Below are 24,665 nucleotides of genomic sequence, written 5' to 3'. Positions count from 1 at the left end.
CCTGTAGCGCTGGGGGCCTTTATGCTGTGCTGCTGTGGTTCAATTCCTTGACACCAGTAGACTGCTCACAAGCATACCGTCTCACCCTGGCTTTCACCAACCTAGTTCCTCTTTGGAGGGTGACACCAATAGCCCTTCCAGTCATGGGTCTCCCCAAGTCCTTAGTGCCCAGACATTCGGACTGTTCCCCTCTAGTACATCAACCCTGAAGGTGTGAAACCAGCCCCCCAGGTACTAGCTCACCTTGTGTACATACTCCACACAGTTTTCACGCCAGAGACCGGCTTGGTATAAAAATAAACAAAGTTTATTTAACAGAAAAAGCAGAGATTCAGAGATGAAATGGTAAGGGAAAGCAAATGTATACAAATTAGATAGAAAATAAACATAAAGATGCAACCTCAGGCTTTACACTCTCATATTACATCAAATCCCTTTTCTAATAAGTTATCTATCATCTTAAACCAATTTCCCAATGTAGCTACAGTGTTCACGGACAGCCTCGTGCCTTAAGGTTGTCCCCCAAGTTCTGGATAGTCTTCAATTCAAAGCCCTTTCACTTTAAAAGGGTTTACAGGTTTTTTTCTTTTGTCTCTTTCAATATTAAAAGTGGGGGAAATTCCTTCCCATCTTGGTTTCTGAACACCAGGGTTTTGTTTTCAGTTTCAAGCTATTCCCGCTTGTATTGATGTTCCTCGTCATTTTTTCCTGGGCTGGACAATGCCTAGGTGCTTGAAGCCAGTCTCCTCTGGTTGGTGAGGTATCCCTTCCCTGCCTGGTTGCTTCACTGACTCTTGTGAGGTGAGGCTGAAGTCACAACACACTTACAATTTTCCATATGTACAGTCACACACACCTTCATAATCTGTATATATATCTGACCTTGGCTATTCAGTTTGGTGCATTACAAGCTTTCATAAATGATCTTACTTGATGTACTCTTACAGTAAAATAACACAGTGTGCAATCAGTTGGGTTAACTGCTTATTTTGCAGGGTTTAAACCTGGGACTGCCTGGACCGTGATTGTTGTAGGCCTGGCTTGAGATGAGTAAAGTGAAGCCTCACTTCTTGGACGACGGATTAGGGAGGTAAATGGATAGGCAGGCTGTAAAGAGAATGTCTGTGCTAGCTATGATAATGGGGAATGCTCAAGGAGCCACTTACAGTGGACAAGATAACAATGGATAAGATAAGTTGGGAATGTAAAGGTGAGATAAAGAGAAAGTCATACATGGAGAGCATGTGGACAGCGCATGCTGTACTGGGATTGGTTCCTACAAAGTGTCTAAGCCAATTCCACAATGTGTAATGCAATGTATAGTAAATGTATATAAAGGAAGAGGTTTGCAGTGTAATTTTGGATGTGTGGTATGCCCTGTACCCACCCCATATGCTTAAGCCTGATCAACTCAAGTGTCGTTTGACTCTATGCCAGCAAAGTAATGATTCGGAGGTGGGAACCAAGTGGATAAGGTCTCAAAAGCCACCCCAACATACTCCGAAGTGGATACGGTCTCAGAGGCTACCCCAGCATATCAGTACTGTGACTCGGATCTGCTCATCTGTAGAAACCCCTTAGCGTGAGGGTCACAACCAAGCATTAAGGGAAATGGCATTGGAAGGATTTAAGGGTTTAAATATAACGAAGTTAGTGGAAGAGGTAGGTTAAGTCTAAGGGAGGCCCCTATGGGAAGTATTAGGGGTAGACTGGGATTGGGTAAAAAAGGAACTCCAGAGAGTGGTCTGGGAGGGAAAAAAGAATGCTTGGCAGAAGATAGTAGAGGTCCATCAAATGCCATCAATAAAGTATTGGCTAAGTACATCAAAGGTCTGTTAAATGCCACTACAATTAAAAATAATTAAAAATAGTATCTAGTTTATTTCTCCAAGGCAAAGAAAATCCAGATCTAGGCAGCAGTTTTATAAGGATTATTTCTGGTGGCTAAAACTTCACAAACAAAATATGCCACCTTAAAGAATGACCGTAAAAAGCATAAAGAGCAAAGGAAAGTTGAAATGAAGAAAAATTAAATGGAAACCAAATCCTAAAAGGTCAGGGAGAAAACAATGTCTGTTACCTATTTGCATAAATCCAAATTAAAAGGAGCTGTCCTTCAAGGACTGTATTTAGTGAGTACAGCTTTGCAGGCCAAGTGCACTGCATTAAATAAGTGTAAAAATAAATAAATTTGTAAAAAGCTTAAAGCTCCCAAAACAATTTGTTTAAAAATGTCACTTTGGGAAACAAGTGATTTTTTTTTATTAAAAGTAAGACGTTAAAAGAAGCTTTTGCACAAATAAACACTGCAAAGTTTGAAGGGAATTCAACAGCTGGGGGTTGTGTAACTGTTAAAAAGAATGGTTTCAGAGTAGCAGCTGTGTTAGTCTGTATCCGCAAAAAGAAAAGGAGGACTTGTGGCACCTTAGAGACTAACCAATTTATTTGAGCATAAGCTTTCGTGAGCTACAGCTCACTTCATCAGCTCACGAAAGCTTATGCTCAAATAAATTGCTTAGTCTCTAAGGTGCCACAAGTCCTCCTTTTCTTTTTGTTAAAAAGAATGTTAAGTGTTAAAGAAGAGAATGTTTGGTTTAATAATAAACCCGGTTATGGCAGTATTATTCTGTGCAGTCACACCTGGTGAAATCCTTAACAACAAAACAAATTACACAAAGGGGAGGTCACTATACGCTTTTTTTTTTTCCTGAGAAGCCTTTACAGTTGTTCATTCTGAAGAACTTGGGCCTTTCCCAGTGAATGTGTCTGTAAATGATCAATTTGTCCTGGCCACTGCAGGCAAAGTAACAACCTAATTTAATTTATTGAAATATAAAAGATTTAGTCAAAATCACTAAAAAGGAAATAGGGTTTTCTAGATTAATTGACTGCTTCAAAATATACTAGTAGAAATAGAACCTGGGTACAGGTGAGATGTGGTGGGGGGGGGCAACTTAAGAGCATGGCAAGGGATGTTAATTGGCTCAAATAACAAATTGGTTTCTCTCCCCCCCCCCATTTTTTTTTTTTTTACAATTTAATTCTGCCTCACAAGAGTGGGCCAGAATTAGAGCCCATATAGGGGGTATGCCTCTGCCAGAAGCTGGGAATGCGCGACAAGGCATGGATCACTTGATGATGACCTGTTCTGTTCATTCCCCTTGGGACACCTGGCATTGGCCACTGTCGAAAGACAGGATCCTGGGCTAGATGGACCTTTGGTCTGACCCAGTACGGCTGTTCTTATGTTCTTATGAACTCCTTGGGATCAGTGAGGTCCAATTTTTCAGGGATTCTTCATGTCCCTACACAACTGGGTACTGGGGGCAGGAGAGGACCAGAGGAGGTAATCAGGCAGGGATGGTGGATACACAGCTATTCAGATCACCCAAACATTGATCCCCTGATGGAGCCAATGATTTCCTGTGGCCCTCAGGACAACACAAAGGACAGAATCACTTGACCTCCCTGCCCCAAACTCTAGCACACAGGGTAGATTTAGCCCAGACTGGTTAACAAAGTGGTTTAGAATAAATCTCCTAAAGGTGAATAAAACAGTACCTAATCTCCCATAATACTTTAGAAGCAGCTGCAAGTTCCAAGGATCCTGCATCTCTGGCTGTAGCATTGCCCTGGGCCTAGGATGACTGAAAGCCAAATCTGCAGTGCCCTGTACAGTACAGAATCTGTGAGTATGACCTGGCCATGGGCCATATTGTGGGTCCAATCCTGCTTCCGGTGACAGACCGCTCATTGACTTTAGTGGGATCAGGAGCAGGTTCTGTGTCTGTAAGGAAAGGGCTTGTCTCATTTGCTTCGCTGCAGATTGCCAATAATCTTTGGCATCCAGGGAAGTGTCCATGGACTTTGGGTTCTGGGTTTAAACTGGGCTAGGAGCACTTGGCTCTTATCAGCAGGAAACGAGAGCGCATGTCACAGTTGCACAGCAGATCTGCCAAGTTGCCCCATTTGGAATAAATTTGGAGGCAGATTTTAAGACTTGTGGCTTAGTTGGAGACAGTTAAAATCTTACTCAACCCTAGGCAAGATTTCACTCATTCATACTGTCACTGTTTTGACAGCCTTGACCATGTGCCCTCGTTTCGCCAGAGGGGTCAGTCACAGGGATTTCTGCATATTACCTAGATTAATGTGTAACTGCGATTCACCCATGTAGGCTGATAATCTGAATGTGGGGAGGTTAGACTGATGCCGAATTTGTTATTATTAATTATCTTATTGCACTTATTGTAAGATCTTTGGGTCAGAGCCTGTGTTTTCCACTGTGGTTGTAACGTTTGAGATGCTGCCATATATAGCACTGACAATTGACATTATTAACTCAGATAAAAATACATTATTTTTGCCCTGAATACCTTACAGTAAATGCAATGGTCCAGGCATATAGCGATGCTCACTGACAGTTGATGGACTGCAGCTGTCGCCGAGTGGTACCGACGGGAACTGAAATGACCCCTCAGCCGACCTCCCAAGAGATGGGAAGATTTTAAAGACATGGCTGCATGTGGAGAAGGAAGGCCAGGATATGAGAAGAATGGAAGGCGTGTTGTGATCAGCACAATCTATATGAGGGCTGAAGGACCGATCGACCAAGGTGACCTTATAGTCAAAGGCTCCAATACCACAAACACTTATGCATATGCATAAATTTACTCCTGTATTTACGTATTGATTTTAATAGGACTAACTCATATGAGTGAAGTAACATGTGAGTTAGTGTTTGCTGGATTGGCACCAAAATAAGAGACAAATAGGGTAGGACTACAGTCTAAGAGCAGGCGGATGGAAGGAATATCAGTGAGTGGAGGCAGGATTTGCTAAATGAAGCTGCACTGTGGGCCAAATTCTCTGCTCTTTTACAATGGTGTAAATCAGGAGTAACTCCATTGAAGTCTGGGGCATTCCATGAGAGTGAGAGTAGAATCAGACCAGTGTGGCGTAGGGTGCTTCCATTTTTGGATGCCCAACTTGAGACACTCTCAAAGAGCCTGAATATCAGAAAGTGCTGGGCACTCACCCTCTGCCAATCAGGCCTGGTTAAGCTGCCTGTAGCTGAGCACCCAAAATCATTAGTCTCGGTTGTAAAATCTGGCTTCTGCATTTTAATTTACCAGCTTTTAGTCACACTGTGCTGCAAAGAGGGAGGATGTAGCTTGTGGTAGGCTCTCCTCAAGGCTGAGATTGGGGCCCTGTTGTGCTAGGCACTGTACAGACACATCATAAGACACAGTCCCCCTCCCAAAGAGCTTGCATTCTGCCTATACAAGGTGGACAAAGGGTGGGCAGGAAACGGAAGCACAGTGAGGTGAAATGACTTGCCTGAGATCAATGATGGAGCCAGAAATGGAACCCAGGTCTCCTGAGTCACAGTCCAGTGCCCACTGGTGACGTTATTTAGTTACCGTTTGTATGGTACTTTAAAGATGTAAAATGGTCAGTTCCTAGCTCTGGCACCAGGATTCAATATTTATATAAGTGCTACGTGTTCTCTACTATTGCTGAGTGTGCTGAGGCTATCAGAAATGTAGGGAGGCTTGTACAGACAGCGTCTCTGCCACTTGCCCTCACATAGCTCTGTCCTACCTTATCAAAGGGTGTATTTAAGGTTTGCCATGTCTCTGCTTCAACGCATCTCCAGTTACATAAAGTGAAACTCAGGCCTACAGTTCAAGGGATCTGTGCCAGCAGATCACTGAGTTTGCTAAAGGAAAGTGAAGGCAGGGGCAGCCTCTCAGTCTGAGTGAGCCTGAGTGACTGAATCAGAAAGGTTTCAGAGTAACAGCCGTGTTAGTCTGTATTTGCAAAAAGAAAAGGAGTACTTGTGGCACCTTAGAGACTAACAAATTTATCTGAGCATAAGCTTTCGTGAGCTACAGCTCACTAATGCCAAACAGGCTGCTGCATATGAACCCCATACACCCCCTCAAAAACCTGGTGTGAAACCTGTCCTAGCTATGGCTTAATGCTGCCTGGTGCCACAAGTCCTCCTGTTCTTTTTGCGGATACAGACTAATACGGCTGCTACTCTGAAACCTGGCAAGTTTTAGGTCCATATGGTGCTGGTTGACACTGAAATGCTACTGCCCAGTGAGGGCAGTTGTCATTTTACAATCAGAGTAATTTTTGCAGCACCCTTTGTCCCTCAGGTTCAGTGCTGCTGTGATCGGCTCAGGGTTGCTTTCTCCCTATGTCTGGGTGCTGCATAGAGCTGGGTACCTCTGTGTCCTGGGGCTGGGTGTCTGGATCTGCCTTGGTCCCTTAGGTGTGGTTTCTGGAATAGCTGTGCAGCTCCCAGCTGCTCTTCCTACCTGGTGAAGCAATGTGGGTAGGTGGGCTCCAAGGCACAGGTTCACTTGGGGGCAGGGAGATGCATGATCGCCATGGCATGTTTGAAGCTAGCAGTTTGGGAGGTGGGAGCTGCACCTGTAAAGTGAATGGAGCTGGAGGGCATTTGACAAGTTATGTAAGGGGGCCAGGTGATTCTGGGAAACAGAGGCCAAGTTGGGGGCAGGCAATTTAAGGTTAGATGGAAGGAGGCAGATGTTCAGGGAGAGGCAGTTTGGAGAATAGGTAGGTAGGGGACAAATGTTAAAAAAGGGATAGTTTTGGGTTGGGGAGGGTGGATGCAAGTGGGGCAGCTTGGGGAACCGGTAAGGGACGCAGATAACAAAGGAAAAGATACCAGGGTGTGTATGGTGGGGTAGAATCCAGGGAAAAGGGACAGAGGCAGGACAGTTAATGAGCTTCAAAGTTCTCTGTCTCTGTATTCATCCTCCTTCAATTAATTTAAAATTGTCCTTGATCTCTGTGTGTGGAGGAGTGATGTGCTGCCTGTATTTTATCAAGGGGCTCTGGCTCACGCAAACATTTCCCTCTTAGTTTGTGCAGTACTCCATTTCCCAGGAGGACTGGGAAATCTGTATTTTGTTTAAATGGAAAAATGAAGTTTTCTCACAACAGGAACCAAGCTGGGCAGCAGCACCACTCAGCTAACAAACTGAGAGAAAGCAGCCGCAAGTGTCCATGTGTTGCTTCCAAGAAATACTCAGAGTGTGTTGATTCAATCCAGGGTGTGTCACTGTACATGGGGAGGAAGGGATGGAGACTTTGCAGTAGGTTCAAATCTTCCCCCAGGACATTCCTCTCCTCCCCTCCCCCAATGACCTCTGCCTTGGTGCAGTCTGGCCCATTCTAAAGGCAAATCAGTAACTTGCCATTTCTGGCAGGATGATTGAGCAGCATCCTGAGAAGTGTGTGTGTATCCATCTGAGGCAGAGATATCCACCAACCCTTCAATTTTAACAAGGGTGGTGGAATCTGTATAGAAGTGCAGCTGGCTGGTGGGACAATTGGTAAGGCTCAAGCTAGTGGGAGAGAGTGGAGTTGTGAGAGGTCTGTGATCTGATGAAGTGAGCTATAGCTCATGAAAGCTTATGCTCAAATAAATTGGTAAATGCCACAAGTCCTCATTTTCTTTTTGCGAATACAGACTAACACGGCTGCTACTCTGAAACCTGAAGCTACTGTAGACACCCAAGCAGGCTGCTGCCTTGCTTGACCTTAGATGCAGCACCTCAGTGTGTGCTGGCTGCTTTTCAGGACATAAACCAAGACAGGCTCTTGTCCCAAAGAGTTTCTAACCTACACAGAATGGATAGAACAACACTTCTTATGTTCTTCCATCTGTTTTTCCACAGGCTCATTTGTCCATTTTCCTGGCCCAATTATTACCCTTACGTAACAGATTTTCTTTTTCTTCTGCCTCGTCCCAACCTGCCTCACCCTTCCCCCACCTTCTTTACATCTAGAAGGTTTGGAGTTCATCTTCTCTGTGGACACTGCCTCTTAAAGAGTCTTTCCCCTGCCTTCCGCCTGGGAGTGGAGGCTGTGGGCAGCATGTCTGTGGTGGGAAGAGATAGTGTACTGTGAACTGAAGAGTGCGGGTGCCCGGTGTTATGTGGGTGGCTCGCCACTAACTGCCTTTCAAGCCTGGTGTGGGAGCTCACGAGGGAGGGACCCCGCCTGCAGAAGTGACTGGGGCAGTCTGGGGTGGGGTGGGAGCTCGCTGGGGCAATCAGGGAGCCAATGGGAGCTCACTGGGGAGGGACCCCGCCTGCAGAAGTAGCAGGGGCAGTTGGGGAGCTCACTGGGGAGGAAGTTGGAACCCTGCCTGCAGAAATGGCAGGTGAAGTTAAGGGCCCTGTGAGGAGCTGGCTGGGGAGAGACCCTGCCTCCAGAAATGGCTGGGGTGGTTTGGGACTGTGTTGGAGCTGGCTGGGGCGGGACTCCGCCTGCAAAAGTGGCTGGGGCAGACTGGGTTGGGGTGGAGTGGAGCCGTGTGGGAGCTCGCTGGGGAAGGACCCCGCCTGCAGAAGTGGCTGGGGCAATCTGGGGTGGTGTAGGAGCTCGCTGGGAGGGACGTGCCTTCAGAAGTGGCTGGGGTCGTGTGGAAGCTCGCTGGGGAGGGGCCCTGCTTGCAGAAGTGGCTGGGGCAGTCTGGGGCTGTGTGGGAATTCGCTGGGGCTGTGTGGGAGCTCTCTGGGGAGGGACCCCGCTTGCAGAAGTGGCTGGGGCAGCCTGGGGCGGTGTGGGAGCTCGCTGGGGAGGGGCCCTGCTTGCAGAAGTGGCTGGGGCAGTCTGGGGCTGTGTGGGAATTCGCTGGGGCAGTCTGGGAGCTCGCCGGGGAGGGGCCCCGCTTGCAGAAGTGGCTGGGGCAGTCTGGGAGCTCTCTGGGGAGGGACCCCGCTTGCAGAAGTGGCTGGGGCAGCCTGGGGCGGTGTGGGAGCTCGCTGGGGAGGGGCCGCGCCTGCAGAAGTGGCTGGGGCAGCCTGGCGACCTGTGAGAGCTCTCTGGGGAGGGACCCCGCCTGCAGAAGTGGCTGGGGCAGCCTGGGGCGCTGTGGGAGCTCGCTGGGGCGGGACCCCGCCTGCAGAAGTGGCTGGGGCAGCCTGGGGCGCTGTGGGAGCTCGCTGGGGAGGGACCCCGCCTGCAGAAGTGGCTGGGGCAGCCTGGGGCGCTGTGGGAGCTCGCTGGGGCGGGACCCCGCCTGCAGAAGTTCCTTTAACACGGATCTTTCTTGCGCGCACCCCGGCGCCTGCTCCGCCCCTCGCTCGGCAAAGCTCTTGGCTGTTCTGCACTCGCAGCGTTACCCGCCTCCTCCGTCCTCGCTCCCTAAACTCACTCTCGGGCTGCAGCCCTGCCAGTAGCCGCCGCTGGCTGCCATCCCCGCTTGCGTGGGGCTGGGCTCTGGGGCGCAGCGCCCTACCCCGCCATGGCGAGCGCAGCCGGGCTGAAGCTGGTGGCTCAGGAGGTGCTGGCTGCCCTTGGGAAGCCCTCGGGGCTCCGGGGCGCTCAGCGGGTCAGGTAAAGCCGGGGGGGGGCAGAGGCCCAGGGATGGAGGGAGGGGAGTTGCCAAAGGAGTGGGGGAGGGAAGGAGTCGTTCAGGGCTAGCGGGGGAGGCAGGTGCCTGAGGGGGGCTCATGGGGGACAGGAGAGGTGGCAGTTGGGGGTGTTCTGGGCAGTGGCGGGGACCCCGGCAGCTTGGGCAGGGAGAGCGGTGAAGAAGATGCCCACGGTTTGGGAAGGGTAGCGGGCAGGTGCAGGGGGGTGATGTAGTTGGGCAGGCTGCCTGGAGAAGGGCAGTTTGGAGGTAGGTGGGGGGCATGCGCTAATTGGGGTAGGAGGAAGATGGTGCAGATGCCAGGGGAGGGGTGCGAAGAACAGCTAATTTGCTGCCCAAGTTCTCCTGCTCTGTATTTCAGCCCTCAGCCCTCTTTGATTCTTCTAACTCAGTGGTTCTCAACCTGTTTGATACCAGGGACCGGCTTGCTGCCTTCCTAAACTGTCAGGGAGAGCTCAGGGACCGGCGGAGGGATAGCTCAGTGGTTTGAGCATTGGCCTGCTAAACCCAGGGTTGTGAGTTCAATCCTTGAGGGAGCCAGTTAGGAATCTGCAGCAAAAATTGGGGATTGGTCCTGCTTTGAGCAGGGGGTTGGACTAGATGATCTCCTGAGGTCCCTTCCAACTCTGATATTCTATGATCCACCCTGAGAAACCTGGCTCCGGCTCACCCTGTGTCCCCAGAGCAGTGTGTGGTCCCTTGGACAGTTCCCTGCAACTTGGGAGCCCCATGGCGGGGCTGGAGGCCATGCGTACAGCGGGGAAGGGGCGCTTGTAAGGAATCACAGACCTGGCTTTTTTTTTTTTTTTTTTCTAAATTGAGTTGGGTCTGTGAGGGGCCCACTTTACGTTCTGCTTTACCAAACTTGCATGCATCCGGTGAAGTGAGCTGTAGCTCATGAAAGCTGATGCTCAAATACATTTGTTAGTCTCTCCGGTACCACAAGTCCTCCTTTTCTTTTTACCAAACTTGCTACCCTCTGATTATGCTAGACCCTGTCCCCCACCCACACTTTTTTCAGATCCCTTTAAGCACTGGCTGGAGGTTGTGACTTTGGGCGCAGGGGAATTCACAGGGAGCAAGGGCATCTCAGGGCAATCTCCTGCCCCAGATCCAATCTTTCCTTCCCCATCGTGTATTCTTGGTGACGATCAAGTGAAAACCTCTCAAGTGGCTCCTCCAGCTCCTTCTGTGTTACTGATCCCAGCACTTGATTTTGCTTGACTCTGTCGCTGCTCCTTGCTATTCAACAGGAGCCCCCTGGGGTGCAGCATGGGACCTAGATGGAAGTGACCTTACAATGTGTGGATCCCCAAGCTATATGGGGTGTTGGGTGGTGAGTTGGTCCTGTACCGTTGCCTGGGAGATGAAGCTACTGTATTACGGATCTGGAAATGGTTCTTTGTCTTGCTTGGTCTTAAAGCTGGCTCTAGGGTAGGTGGTGGGAAAGGGCAGGTAGCTACGGTCATGGAGCTTTCAAATCCCACCTGCCCTACAGGAAGGGAGTGGCTTTTTCATGAACTCAGTTGAATTCCCGGCAGTGCAGTTGAAATTAAGGTTCATCCCAGCAGCAAATGGGAAGAAATACCCCTTTTCTTTTTCACTGTATAATTTCTACCTGTTCTTTTATAACAAGAGATAGGGGCCAGGAGGGAGGTGTTCGTCTGTGGCTCAGAGACCAGGCTGGGGTTGGGAGTGCCTTCAATGGCAACAAAACCTGACAAACTGTTCTCATGAAATTACAGCTGCCTCTGCATGGGGAGATAGGTCCCCTTGTGGTCTGGAATCCAACCCAGGACTGTAATTATAAGGGCAGGTTTGGGTTCAAGGGCGGCTTTGGGTGTCTTACTGAAACCCTTCAGAGCAGATTTGTTGTGGGGAAGGGAGGGGGCAATGGAAACTTTAAGCCAAAATTCTACCAGAATTTAGAATGTGAAGGCTCCATTAAAGCTCAGGAAACTTCCAAGTCCTAGATGCATAGATTATAAAGCCAGAAGGGACCACTAGGATCCCAGAGTCTGATCTCTTGTATAACACAGGCCATAGGATTGCCCTAAATTAATTCCTGTTTGCACTGGAGAATATCTTTAAGAAGAATATCCATTCTTGGTTTAAAAATCCTCTAGTTCAAAACTAGTTTCTGGGAAGTAAAACTCAAGATGAGTTTGTCTGAAATGTCTGACTTTAAGAGTGGGGAAGATATGAGGAAACAGCAGAACGGGGCGAATTTTCCTGCCCATCCCCACCCTGCGAAAAATTGCAATTTAGGTACATTAGAGCCTCAGTCATGAGCTGCTATGACGAGGGGGGGAAGGAGTCTCCCCACAGCAGGTGGAAACTGGGTTGGGGAGGAGTTCATGAGCTTTCCCCATTGTGCGCTTGGCCTTCAGGAGGTACCCAGACAGGCAGAGGGGAGGATGCCAGACAGGGGAATAATGACCTTTGTGGTTGTGTAGCCAGAGCCCTCTCATGTGCTCACATGGGGGGGTCGAGGGTGACGTAAATGCATTGCTTCCCCAGGGCCCATGCACACTGCACCAAGTCCGTTTCCCTTTCTGTGGTAATTTCTCCAGGGGACAATATTAGAGGTCAAGAGAGAAGGCTACTTATCTTGAATCAACAAGTGTAGAGAGGTGGCTGAGGCTGTGCAGAGATAAATACATGCAGCTCCTCCTCATCTCCGAGAGTGCCTGTGTATGCACCATGCTTTTCACCTGTTCCCACCAGGGCAGAGAACTTTCAGATTTAGCTGCCCTGCTCCTGCAGGAGGAAAGGTGGGGCCTTTTCTTTACTTGGTGCAGACATCGAACAAACATCCCTAAGTCTCTGATACATCTGTGCTCTGTGCTGACAGCAGAGTCTGTTCTGACCATCCTCTTTGCCGGATCCGCTGTTGAGTTTGGCTCCTTATCTGACACCAGAAACTGTTTTGGTACCAGAATTTATTGCTTAGGCAATGTATGTGCTTTCAGGGAGAGTGTTTTCATTTGGCAGCCCACTCTGCTCTCCTGGCTCTCAGATTCCTTTGCTCCGCTAGGGAACAGCCATAGCGGATCAGACCTGCAGTCTGTCCATTCGCGTCTCCTGCCCTGACAGAAGCCAGGGGAAGGTGATTGGAACACTTCCTGCCAAAACTTATGCCTTTCTTTTCACCTCTTCCCTGTGGAAATGTTCTTTCAGAGTGCACGGTGCACTCACCATTGGCCAGAGGGCATAGAGACTGAATGTGTAATTTCCGTGTGGCATTAGTGATGATTAATACTTTGCATGTCGATTCCTTCCATCCTATAATCTCAAAGCATTTCCTTAGCTCTTTGTGATCCATACAGCTCCCTGAGAGATAGGCAACTAGTACTGTTCCCATTTTACAGATGTGAAAATGACACTTGCGGGATCATAAAGCAATTTGTGGGCCTGGGCAATGCTGGGAACAGAACCCCGACTTTCTGGCTGTCAATCTTCAGCCCCGAGGTTGTCCTTCCTATTCAATACACTTATAGTGTTTTTACATCTTCAGATGTCAAACAGTCCATCCCCAAACATGCCGATGAGGTAGGTGACTAAGTACTGTCCCAATTTCACAGATGGAAAAACTAGACTGTCTAGTTCAGGGCCACACAGTAACTTGGTATCAGAGCCAGGATTAGGTCTCAGGAGTTGCTAGTCCCCAGTCCCATACTCAGTCCTTGGACCAGTGGTGCCCAACCTTCTTCGGTCCAGAATTGTGGAAAAGATCAATCAGTGACCCAAATGCATGCTGCCTCCTTGGCAATCAACATTTTTATAGAGTGGCCCATGCTCAAGAGTGATTGTTCTCTTTATTGATTTTTTCATTGCTTAAACAAGGTTGTTTACTCTCCGAGACGTATTTACCTCCTCCACGCCCTTTCAGTTTCCTAACTCTATACCCATAATGTTATAAAAGTTGCCATGACTTTCTGAGGATCGTTGCCTGTCCTTAACATCCAAGCTCTATGCAACAATTAAAAAAGAGAGGGCCAAATTCAGCCTACACTGAAATCTGTGGTGTTACAGTTGCTCGCACAGGTCTGTATTTGGACTAGAGGGTTTCCTGTCCAGTCTTATGGGGAGAGTCGGGGGAGAAGGAATGAACATGCTACAATGATAAGATAACAAACATTATCACCTTGGGTTCCTCTGTTCTCTAGTGGAGTCCTTGTGCTGTGAGGAAAGTTCCATTCTTTGTAGAAAGACGGATGCTCAGAAGGACTCCAGATACATGAGCTGGGTATAAATCCCTTTTGTCTCTCTCTAATGGGCAGATTGGTAACTCTTTCCCTCCTTGGCCGCAAGCTGTTGGGGAAGATCTATATGTATAATCCTTGGTCATTTTTAGGGAGGCTGGGAGCTACCAGGAATACAGTCTACTAACTTACCACGTTTGTTTTGTCTCTTTCAATGTCAGCATCCCATGCAATATGAGAGCTACCAGGATTCTACGTTATACAGAGGATTCTGTATCAGCTTCATAAGGCATGAAAACAAATGGGGTCTTCTTTCCCCCCCCCTTTCCTTTCCTACTGCTTTCATTTCAGCTTTAGCCAGGCACAGAGAGGCTAAAACATGCAGTGCTTGTGGGCAGCTGGATTAAGATAGATGTGTCCTCTATTTAGTGGTAAGCAAAGATTCAGGAAGTCCTGGTTTCTGATCCCAAGTGCGACTCTGACACCTTGAGCAAGTCATGTGGGCCAATGTTGGAAAAGTGATAGTGATTTGGAGTGCTTCAGTTTTTGGGTGCCCAACACATGATAACTTGGGCCTTAATTTCAGGGCTGCTGAGTTTAAATTTGAGATGTGGGTGCTCAGCCCTTCTGCAAATCGAACTTGAGGTGTCTCGAGTTGGGCACCTAAAATCAGTAGCCTCTTTTGAAAATGTTGGGCATACCCCCTCTGCATCCTCAGTTTCCTTCTCTGCAGAATGGGGCTAATCCCTCCGAAGGTTGTTGACAGGACGCATGAATGTTTGTGAAGCACTTGGAAGATGAAATGAGCTACATGGATATGAGCCAGGAGAACAGTGTGCTCAGTTGTTAGACACTTGGAGGAAGTGGAGACAGAATTTGATCCTGCATCTAGCTCTTCAAAATACAAAATTATTGCAACTGCCCTATGTTCTCAGGCTCTGGGCATACCTGACAGACTGTCTTTTAGCAAGTGCAACATTCCAGGAGGATTTCCTTGTGATAATCTGGTCATCTTTCACCACTCCTGTTTGGTAGGGGAAAGTTGCTGCCATAAAGACTTGGGGCCAGATCCTCTTGTGGTTTAAATTATCTATGGTGGCTTTCACCAAGTGAGGAGGGTCTGGCCCTTAAACGCCCCATGAGAGAGTTTATCAAGCCAACCTGAGGGGCTCTTGTAGATTCCCAAACCGATTAATGCCATGGAGAAAATTCTCAAGCACGCAGGGTGACGTTCTGGACATTCTGGTGGGATCAAGGTTTGCCTTGCAGAACTGGAGAAATGGCGAAAGTGGATAGAAGGGTAAGAACATAAAGCCCGAACTTTTTAACCCCTCCTGAAGGAGGCAATGTGCCAAATGATGGGGCAGGGCCAGCACATCGCCCTTTAATAGGCAACGGGGCAGCCAGTACGAACAGTGTTTAAAAGAAGATAGACTAACCACTTGCAGGCAGGGGAACGCTTTTGTGGGGTGTGACTTGGCAGGAGGGACTGGATTGGGCGGGTTTCCTCACCACCTCTCCTTTCTTCAGCTTCTCTTTGTTTCTTTTGAGCCACATGATGCTGGAGTATGTGTCAGGCCGTTCTCCCGCCCCAGTTAAGAGCTCTTCCCTCAGGCCCAGTCCCCGTGGGGAAACTGCAAAGGAGATGGAATGCTTGGTGGCGTCACACGCTTTTCAGACCTGATCCTGGGAGGTGCTGAGCCTCAATTCCCAGGTGTCTTCAACGGAGTTGCGGGCGCTTGGCAGGGGACTCTTGTATAACCTGTCCAACAGTGGCTGCCTGATCATGCCAGTATCTCCTTTCCATCTAAATCTCTGCAAGTGAATGCTGTGCGTAGGCAAGAAGCGGGCACTCCCAGAACAACAGAAGTCAAGAAGAAAATGAAGCCATTAGGATCAAGTTCTGCTCCCACTAAAGCCCATGATCACTTTGCCCTTTACCGCAGTGCGTGGGACTAAGGTTTGGTTTTCAAAACTAAAGTCCTGTATCAACCGAACACCTCAGTGCAAGCTTCTCTACATTGCCTCCCTGTGTTCCTCGAGCCTGGCCTGGAGGGACCTCTGCTAAAGTGAGAGTGGGCCATAAAAGTGCCTAGATGGATGGAGTTCAGCCCAGTCAGTCCTTTGTCAGTCTAATAACAGTGCTAATGCTAGGATCGCTTTGCTCCTAGCAGCTGGATTATTTACTTGAGGCTGCTGAGCTGCGATCCGGTGACAAAGACTTTTGAGCAGCCAGTGACCTGCTCTTTAGTTGAAGCAGTGGTCTAGCCATGAAATACTGTAGCAGTTTCTCCTGTTTATCTGAAGAGGGGCACCCTGGCTTCCTTGACTGAGGGAGAATTTTTCTAGGAAATAAAAGCTCCCTATAAAACCACCTCTCTCCTGCAGCTCACTCTGTTTTTCTCTCACTCCTAGTTTATTTACATGCCCTGCCTCCCCGTTTCCAAACAATAAAAGTTAATACTAATGTTGGCCTGTCTTTATCCCCTTCCATTTGCTCCCTTCTCTCTCACACTCCCTCACACCTTCCATGCTCCTCTCGTTATGTCCCGGGTATAAAAGTCAGTTGTATGGAGCAATGTGAGCATATCAGAGGCCCGAACTTGCCCCTCAATGTTTTAGGTTAGAAATGGGCTGGGGGGAGGTGGTTTTCTTTTTTTCCCAGAGGCAGGAGAATACCTCTATACCAGTGAAAGACAAATACTAGGCAGAATATTGCTTTTGCGATGCCCCATGATTCAAACAGTGGAAATCTGAGCTCTGTCTGATCTATTTTCCTCCCCAAGAAGAAGTCTCATTAAAGACATTGGTCTCCTTAAGTTTTACAAGGAATCTGTATGCTTGCCTCACAGTCCCATAAGCTGATGAACCCATTGACTATTTATTAACCCCTTCTCTCCTGATTTTTCTTTCATTCAGGAAGGGGGTGGGCTGGGATTGGGGGGTGGGGCGGAAGATGGGAAAGGAGGAACGGAGGAATCAGGCTAGCTGGAGTGGCCAAGTGAAGATTGCAAGCCCTGTGGAGCTGGGTTGGCCAGCCCAGAAGAATTGTTGTGGCTGCGTGCTGGTCAGTGGTGGGGTGGGGAGAAGGGCTGCGGAGTTGGCTCAAAGGATCTGTAAGGGTTACAGCTTGATGGTGGTGTTACAACCCTTTGATCAAGAAAGGTGTTCTGGTTGTCAGTGGTGTACTGCACGGGAAGGGTTAAAATCATCACAAGTACTTCTTGTTTCACTGCTCCGGCCCTGTTGCCCTCCCACTCTCCAGGAACCATTTCCTCTCTTCTTCAGTATCAAGTTCAAGCTCCTCATTCTCCCTTTCAGTGTTCTCCACAGCCCACTACTGCTTAGGTTTTGTTTCCTCCTACAGCTGGGCATCCCATCCTATATTCCTCCTCCAGGCCCTCCTGTTCCCCTGCTTTCGTGCTACCCTATGCTTGCAGCAGCATTCCTCTCTGTCTTTACAGCCAGCTGCTTTGGCTTTGCCTTCCCTCCTGATCTCTCTGCTGAGAAGATCAGCAACTCCTGCTCTTTGTTGTTGCTAGCTACAAGACTATATATGACAGGTTTCAGAGTAACAGCCGTGTTAGTCTGTATTCGCAAAAAGAAAAGGAGTACTTGTGGCACCTTAGAGACTAACCAATTTATTTGAATATGAGCTTTCGTGAGCTACGAAAGCTCATGCTCAAATAAATTGGTTAGTCTCTAAGGTGCCACAAGTACTCCTTTTCTTTTTAAGACTATATATGTCCTTTGGGGCCTGTCACTCCTCTCCCTGAGCTTGTTGACATCTGTAGTGTTATATACACAGATCATAATGTGAGATTGCCACTTTTTTGTGGCCTCCCTTTGTTTGATTCCCCGCACAAAGTTTTTAATCTGCCTAATTAAAACCTTCTGTCCTTTTAATCCTCTTGAGAGAGAGATGCTATGTCTTTATCTGGCTTTATTTTAGCCCTCTTTGTCTCTCTTTTATCAGTTTTTACCTCTTATAATTAATCCAACATAAGGGGATTCTCCTACAAACTCTTGGTTTTTGTTCCAGAACTTCAGGGCAATTTCCACCTTTTCATTTCCCAGGCAACTCAGTAGTGATAGATCTTCCCTCTGCTTTGCACAGGAAAAGGCAGAGGGCATTAGCTGTCCAAAGTGAACAGCAGCGTTTTGAGAGAGGTTGCGTATCAGATGAAATATCTGCAGCGCAAAGAACATTAGGGCTGGTCCAATGGCTTAGGATTAGCACAGTGTCCTGCCCTGGGGGAAATCACCGTTTAGATTTCAAGCTCTAAGCAAGCAGGGCTAGGCACGCCATGGCTAGAAGTGGATCATCCTGTGGAGTTGGGATGGGTTATGTAAGGGAGTCTCGCTGCCGGGAGGTCCCTCCCAGGCCTATCTCTACATTTTCAAGAGTATCCTCTTAATTTTTGGATACTTCTGTCTTGAGACACCAAGGACCTGATTTTCAGTGGTGCTGAGTGCCCCAGCTCCCGTTGGTTTTGGCTGGAGCTGTGCATGGGCGCTGGTGGATGTACCCAGCCTAGCTTTGCTCTAGCTCACTCCAATAACAGAAGCAGTGAAGCTGTGGGAGCAGGGGCTGCACAAGCCTGCCTGGGACCCTGGCTATGTATTAACAGCAGCAAGAGCTAGCTGCTTGGTTTGAGCTAGTGAAGTCGGAGCTAGCTTGCATACATCTAGGCGTGGTGCGGTCACACCTCTGATGGCAGTGTAGGTATCCCCCAACTCTGAAAATCACGCATATAAAGATGGGCAGTCAGACATGGAGGCGACATAAAACCCATGAAAGAAGAACAGGAGGACTCGTGGCACCTTAGAGACTAACAAATTTATTTGAGCCTAAGCTTTCGTGAGCTACAGCCCACTTCATTGGATGCATTCAGTGTCATAAAACCCATGGTTGCTTTTGGCTGAAGGAGCTCCATTGATTGGCTCTGGGGGAAACTGGGTCCAGGGGTTTTTACTAGAGGGAAGTTTACTGTGACAGGGACCTAGCAAGTAAGTTGGAAATTGAGGGTAGGGTATGTGTCCATCTTAGACGCTTTTATAGCTCCAATTGCTGTAATATCCAGGTACCTTTTAATGACAAGGGAGGACACAACCTACTGTGATGTTTACTTGTAAGGGGATGGGGAGAAGGACCTTTCCCTGTAACTCTGACCCATCCCTCTCCCCTCTGTCTCTAGAGGGTGGAAAGTATCTTTATTGCCTCAAAAGCTATCCAGAGTCTGGTTCCAGGTCACCTGGGAGGAATGCAAGCTCCGGCTGTTGTATCAGAGCAATAAAAACTGTGGCCCACCTGGGCACCCGCACGCCTTCTGTACGGACAGTGCACAGCTGTTCTGCGTTGACTGTGACAGATTGCAGGGGCCCGGCCTGCTCCCTGGTGAACATGCCCTCCTCTTCCACAGGTGCTCAGAGGAAGCTGCTTGAGAGACAGATGGTGGAGCTTGCCTACCCTGCCTGGAGCCCAGGAGGAGGCATTTCCTGTTACTTTAGCCTAGGTTAATTTGCGTTAATTCTGGCTATAAACATTGAGTCAGACCCTCAGCTGGTGTAAATCAGTACAGCTCTGTTCACTGGAATGGAACTGCTCCCATGTGCACCAGCTGAGGGCTTGGTGAGTTATCTGTTGAGGAAACCTGCTTGTACCTGAATTATGCTGGGGCTGCGTCAGCCTGCCAACTGACACGGGTGTCTTGGTTTCAAATGACTGGGGAATTTAACCTCTCAGACTGCTTGTTTTAAGGGATTCCGTCTTTGCCATGAAAGATTGAAAATGTAACTTTGTTCTGATGCTTTCTCTCCCCCCACCCCCTTTCTTGCACGCACAGTTAGCAGCCTCTCTATCTTCTCTTTCCTTCTGCTCACTCAGGTACTTCATTCTTTCAGGTAGAATTGAGAGCAAACATACTTGTCTGCATTCTGGTAAATCAGGCTGAGTTCAGATCTTTGCTGTGCCACAGACTTCTTGTGTGATCTTGGGCAAGTCACTTAGCCTCCCTGGGCCTCGGTTTCCCATCTGTAAAATGGGAACAGTGTCACAATTCAGGGCAACTGCACCTATATCCCCCCCCTATGGTCCACCCAGGGCACTCATGCTCAGGTTTCTGGCTCTCTGCCATCACTTCTCTTGGGCAGAAACACGTGCCTCTCTCCCTCCAGATCAGGGTTTTTCCAGGCTGAACAGTCCACTGTCTACCCTGTGAATTCCCCATCAAGTCAGACTGCCTCAGCAGGCCTGCTTTGCCTTCTCCTTGGAGGCTATAAACAGCATCATTGCCCACCATATAAGTTACACAAAGCCCTTTCTAAGCAAGTACATTGGTTGTTAAGGTGAAAACAGCAAATAGAAAACATTACAAACAATGAAAGAACCCGCACATGTTCTGATAAGCTGAGCAGAGATCACCCCAGCCCCAACAAGGGCTCTGGCAGGTGACCAGACCTTCAGACCCCACCAGGGTTTTTTCCCTGTGGTCACAAGTTCATAACAGCTGTTAGCTCAGAACAAGCGCCCCCAGGAATAGGTCAAGTCCTTCCAACCTGTCTCAGAAAGGATTGGGGATTGCCTCCCTTGGACAGAAGGTGCTGTCTGTTTGCTGGATCCAGAAGCGGGCCCGGAGTCAGTTTAAACGTTGCTTATTGTTCGAAAAGTCCTTTTGTTGTCCGGTGGTCTCAAAAGAATCCTGTTTGAATCAGTATATGTGAACCTCTCTGGGTGGTGGGACCTCTTGCAAAGTGTTACAGCCTGAGTGAATTTGCTTAATCACCCCCACAACTACACACACTGTTCTTAGTTTCTGGATGGGCTATGGTCACCCTCTCTCAGGGAAATACATACAATCCCTGGCCCACAATGATACATACACTTAATTCGATAAAGTTTGCCCAGGAAGTCTGTCACATACAGCACTTCCCTACCTCACAAAGATGTTGGGAGGACAAATACATTAGAGTGTGAGGTTCTCAGAAAGGATGTTAATGAGGGCGATAGAAGTACCATAGATAGTTGTGGTCCAGTGCTCTAGTAGCCCTGTTGTACTATATGTAACACTGACAGACCCCGGTTGTCAGTGGGCGGGATAGAACCTCTGGAGCTTAGTGCATGAGCCTCTACTTCATGAGCTAAAAGCCATAAGGCCGTTAGCTAAGGCTGTAGACCATACTCATTAATCTCTCTCTAAGTAGTCTCGGTGCCACTAGATGGGACAGAGCACCACACCCAGCAGGTGTGTGGGTTACATATATCCAAAACCACTCTAGTGACTAGACCTCTGTCTTGTTGGGATTGAGAGCCACATGACCTGTAAATCTTTTGTAGCTACATTATAGTGCAGTGAAGCCAATGTGAGTATAAGATGAATCCAAAAGAAGGAAGGGCAGTAGCCTAGGGAGTGTTGCGTGAGTTGAGTATCGCAAGGGAGACCTTACTGGTGACTGTCTGTCTCCCAGCTGTTGTTGATCTTCGTCTTTTCTTTTACAGTGCCCTGCACATAAATACAAACCCCGTCACACCAATAGCAACCAACAGCTACATCCAAGGGACCACAACCATTCCACTGCTCACCAAAACTGTGGGTCAGTGCCTGGAGGAGACAGCCCATCGGTTTCCAGACCGCGAGGCCCTGGTGTTCTGTCGAGATGGGGTTCGGAAGACATTTGCCCAATTCATACAAGAAGTGAGTGGCCAACTTGTCTGTTACAGAGTCCAGTCCTTCAGCTCACCACCCTTGAGAATTTGCAATCCAGCCAAATCACAGTATGAGCGGGTGGCTTGATCAACCCATCAGAGAAATGAAAAAAAGTGATTTTGTCCCTGGATTGAAAACAGAGCTTGGGCTGGTTTGGTTTGGATTCTGATCCTGGCTCTGAATACATAGCAAAGCTACATGTTGATTTATCATCTGATGTGCGTGATAAGGTGTGTGTGTGTGTGTATGCATGCTTACCCTATCTTCATGAGCTGCTCTGTAAGGCATGAGAGCAAAGGGAGAGGGCAGTGCACAGAGGAAGTACTTATGCGTAATGCAGTAAATGCACGTTCTAGATTGCATTACTGCATTTAGGAAGTGGTTCTCTCTCTATCTGATTTTATCTTGGGCCAAGTCCTGAAGTCTAATTCAAATCCCATTGAAATCAGTGTGACTTGATTTTCAGAGGTACTGAGCACCTGTAGCTTCCTAGTTGTTACGCAAGTAAAATTCTCATTAAAATCAGTCAGAGTTTTGCCTGAGTAAAGACTACAGGACTTGGCCCTGTTTATAATAATATGTATGAATGGGCATTCTGAATATGCATACAATATTACATCTGTAAATGGGAAGGGAATTTCCACTAGATTTGCTGTATGATCCTAGATGTGATGGATGGTCTTGATAATCCAAGGTGTTCATGTGTTGCTTTTTATAGATTTGCTAGAGTTTTGTTAATTTACAAGAATAAACCCTGTTCGCAGAACTCACTAATTTTTAAAATATTTACTGACTCATCTGGAAAATACCCATTTCTTAAACAAAGAACCCTACAAAGAGATTTTATAAGCAGTTGTGTGGACTGAAATCCAGCTCATCTGGAAACACTAGAAGGAGAGAATGTCAGAAAGTTAATGAAACATTACTGAGGATGTTGGACAGTGTATGTCCAACCCCACCTGAAACGCATTTGCCATTATGCAAGATAAATGATGATCTTAATATAATGCCTGGGTTTTGACTCATGTGGATAGGGTTCAAACATGAGACGGGTCAGACTTCTCATTAAATTGCGTTCTTAATCCAAATTATTTCAGAAGTAAGCAATAAGGCCCGTGTGATTAAAATTCACCCTGTACATGGATCCAGCAGCACTATATAAGTCCTATTTTGAGGGCCTATGTAGGAGTTACAGGGTGCATAGGCCTTGGCTGCACATGTCCAATATACCAGATTCCCAGCTGCCTTTGTACAGCTGAGTTTGTGCCTCACGTGCCATCAGTCACCGGATAAGTGTGGGTGATCTGTTCTTTGTAAGTCCACTAGGCATGGCTGTTTATAAAACGAACAGCGCCAAGCAATAAGCTGCCAGACTGTGCAGTAGTGCTGCATAACGCTTGATTTCAGTTTCCTAAACTGGGGCTAAAATGAAGCTCAGCTGCCTTCAAGTTAGCATGCAAGAGATTGAAATGCCCTGATGCACCCTGCGAGGTGGCCTCTCTCCCGATCTGGTGTCGTATGTGTTTTGCAGGTGGACCAGGCAGCAGCTGGACTTCTGGCTATTGGCTTGAAGAAGGGAGATCGGCTGGGCATGTGGGGTCCCAACAAGTATGAGTGGGTTCTAATGCAATTTGCAACAGCCCAGGCAGGAATCATCCTGGTAAGGAGACTTGTCTGTCTAGGTGTCTGGATTTTTTAGGGTGAGGGGGAGACAAAGGGGAAGCCTGGAGATCTTGGAGAAATTGAATAATGTGCTGGGTAAGGGAACTGAGGTGAAGAATGGGAGCAGATGTCATGCAAGGTCCATTCAGTTCTCGTTAGTCTGACCCTCCATTACCCAGAAAAGCAAAACGTCAAGCCGGTGAGACCAGCCTCCCTGGGACATAATTTACAAGTGTTGATGGCATGAGGGAATGTATAGCGAGGCCATGCATTTTTATATCTATTCCTGGTGCCCCCAAATAACCAACCAGTATTAAAATCCCCCCTTAATACTTTCTGTGGTGCCTCTGGATGAAAATCCTTTGCAGAAAGTGACCATTTAAAAATATATATGCTAAGATGTCTGCCCCACCCGCCCTTGAGATTCAGCCGTCACCGATAGCACCATTAGGGCTTTGTCTTGTTTACATCATAAGACATGATGGGGCAAGGCCTGCAGTGTGTCTTCCTGGAAGTTTTGTACAGCATCACCCGCTGTGGTGGCACTCAAAAGATATAATGTTAGACAGGGTAAATAGATGGGTTTAACTTAGTGGGCTACCAAAAGTCTAAATTTGATGGCTCAGCTCAGCATTGGGGGCCAAAACTTCTTCTATGGTGTGCTATATGCGATAGTGAAGTTTTCACTCTTTGTGTTATCCAGAAAGGATTTTGGTTGTCCCTAGAAATGTGAATTACTATGGTGTAGTGGGCTGAGCATGAGCTAGGAGTCAGGGGGCCTGGATTTTATTTCCAGATTTGCTATTGACTTGTCATTTGACCTTGTGCGAGTCATTTTACTTCCAGGCCCTATATGTAAAAATGGGGATAAATGGGCTTCCCTGGTTAACACGAAATTTGGGTTGTTATCCTAATCCTGGTTGTCCTATACAAGGAAGAAGCTGCAAGTGTGTTTTCATTGAGTTTTTTTTCCTCCAAAGCAAAGACGGGGTCTTTGAGGCTTTTTCAGAGCCTTGATTAATTCTCCTGTCTCTTCCCCATTCTAGGTGTCTGTGAACCCTGCATATCAGGCCCAGGAGCTGGAGTTTGTGATCAAGAAGGTACTGTAGGCCACTTACGGGTAACACCACTTGATTCTGTCCGCAAATGCTTTGAAACAGGGAGATGTTAAAGGCAGAGGGTAACCATGGGAACTGCACCGGCAACAGAACTTCTGATCAGGGAGGGCACTTGGGAAATGCAGGCAGCAGAAAAACATCTTTCTGGGGCAGCCTGTGTGAACAGGGCTGATGTGGGCCATGTGGCCACGTATACAGGGGGCCCCACGGTGCAGCAATTGGCCCTATTGAGTGTGAATGCCTAGAAGTAAATCTCCTCCATTATTGTTCCCTGTGTTACCCTCCCACCTGTTCCACAAAGAGATTCCTGCATCCCGTCCCATCCCCTCTGTCTCCAGCCGCCGGTTCTAGACTGGTGCTGAGGAAACCACGCAGGTGCCGAGGGTCCAGCATAGGGTTGGTTCTACTCACCTTGGACAATAAAGCATTGGGAGTGACAGATCCATTCAGAAGCTGTGTGCTGGGGTGACTGCAGGGTGAGAGCCAGTTCTGCTTCAGCCGGCCCTCGGGAGCTAACACCTGTCTGCACTCTTGGGCTTCTGCCAATGTGAAA

The 24,665-nt window shown here is 47.9% G+C and overlaps 1 protein-coding gene across 2 annotated transcripts in view; it reads left to right on the top strand.

Annotated features, from left to right (window-relative positions):
- The first annotated feature begins 4,544 nt into the window (after positions 1–4,544).
- Positions 4,545–24,665, top strand: part of ACSF2 (acyl-CoA synthetase family member 2) — a 58,921-nt gene continuing 38,800 nt past the window's right edge. Inside the window, exons 1-4 of one of the 2 annotated variants that reach the window (XM_048817965.2) lie at positions 4,545–4,615; positions 21,125–21,320; positions 22,864–22,992; positions 24,041–24,094. In XM_048817965.2, the coding sequence (XP_048673922.1) occupies positions 22,924–22,992; positions 24,041–24,094 (123 nt within the window). In that variant the 5' untranslated portion in view covers positions 4,545–4,615; positions 21,125–21,320; positions 22,864–22,923. Of the gene's footprint in view, positions 4,616–9,141; positions 9,385–21,124; positions 21,321–22,863; positions 22,993–24,040; positions 24,095–24,665 lie in introns of those variants that run through there. The other variant, XM_048817964.2, reaches the window with a different exon arrangement.

The sequence above is a fragment of the Caretta caretta genome, chromosome 14 (assembly GCF_965140235.1).
Source record: "Caretta caretta isolate rCarCar2 chromosome 14, rCarCar1.hap1, whole genome shotgun sequence".
NCBI classification, from domain to species: domain Eukaryota; kingdom Metazoa; phylum Chordata; order Testudines; family Cheloniidae; genus Caretta; species Caretta caretta.
The sequence above is the reverse complement of the archived record's forward strand: the minus strand, read 5'-3'. Positions and strand labels throughout refer to the sequence as shown.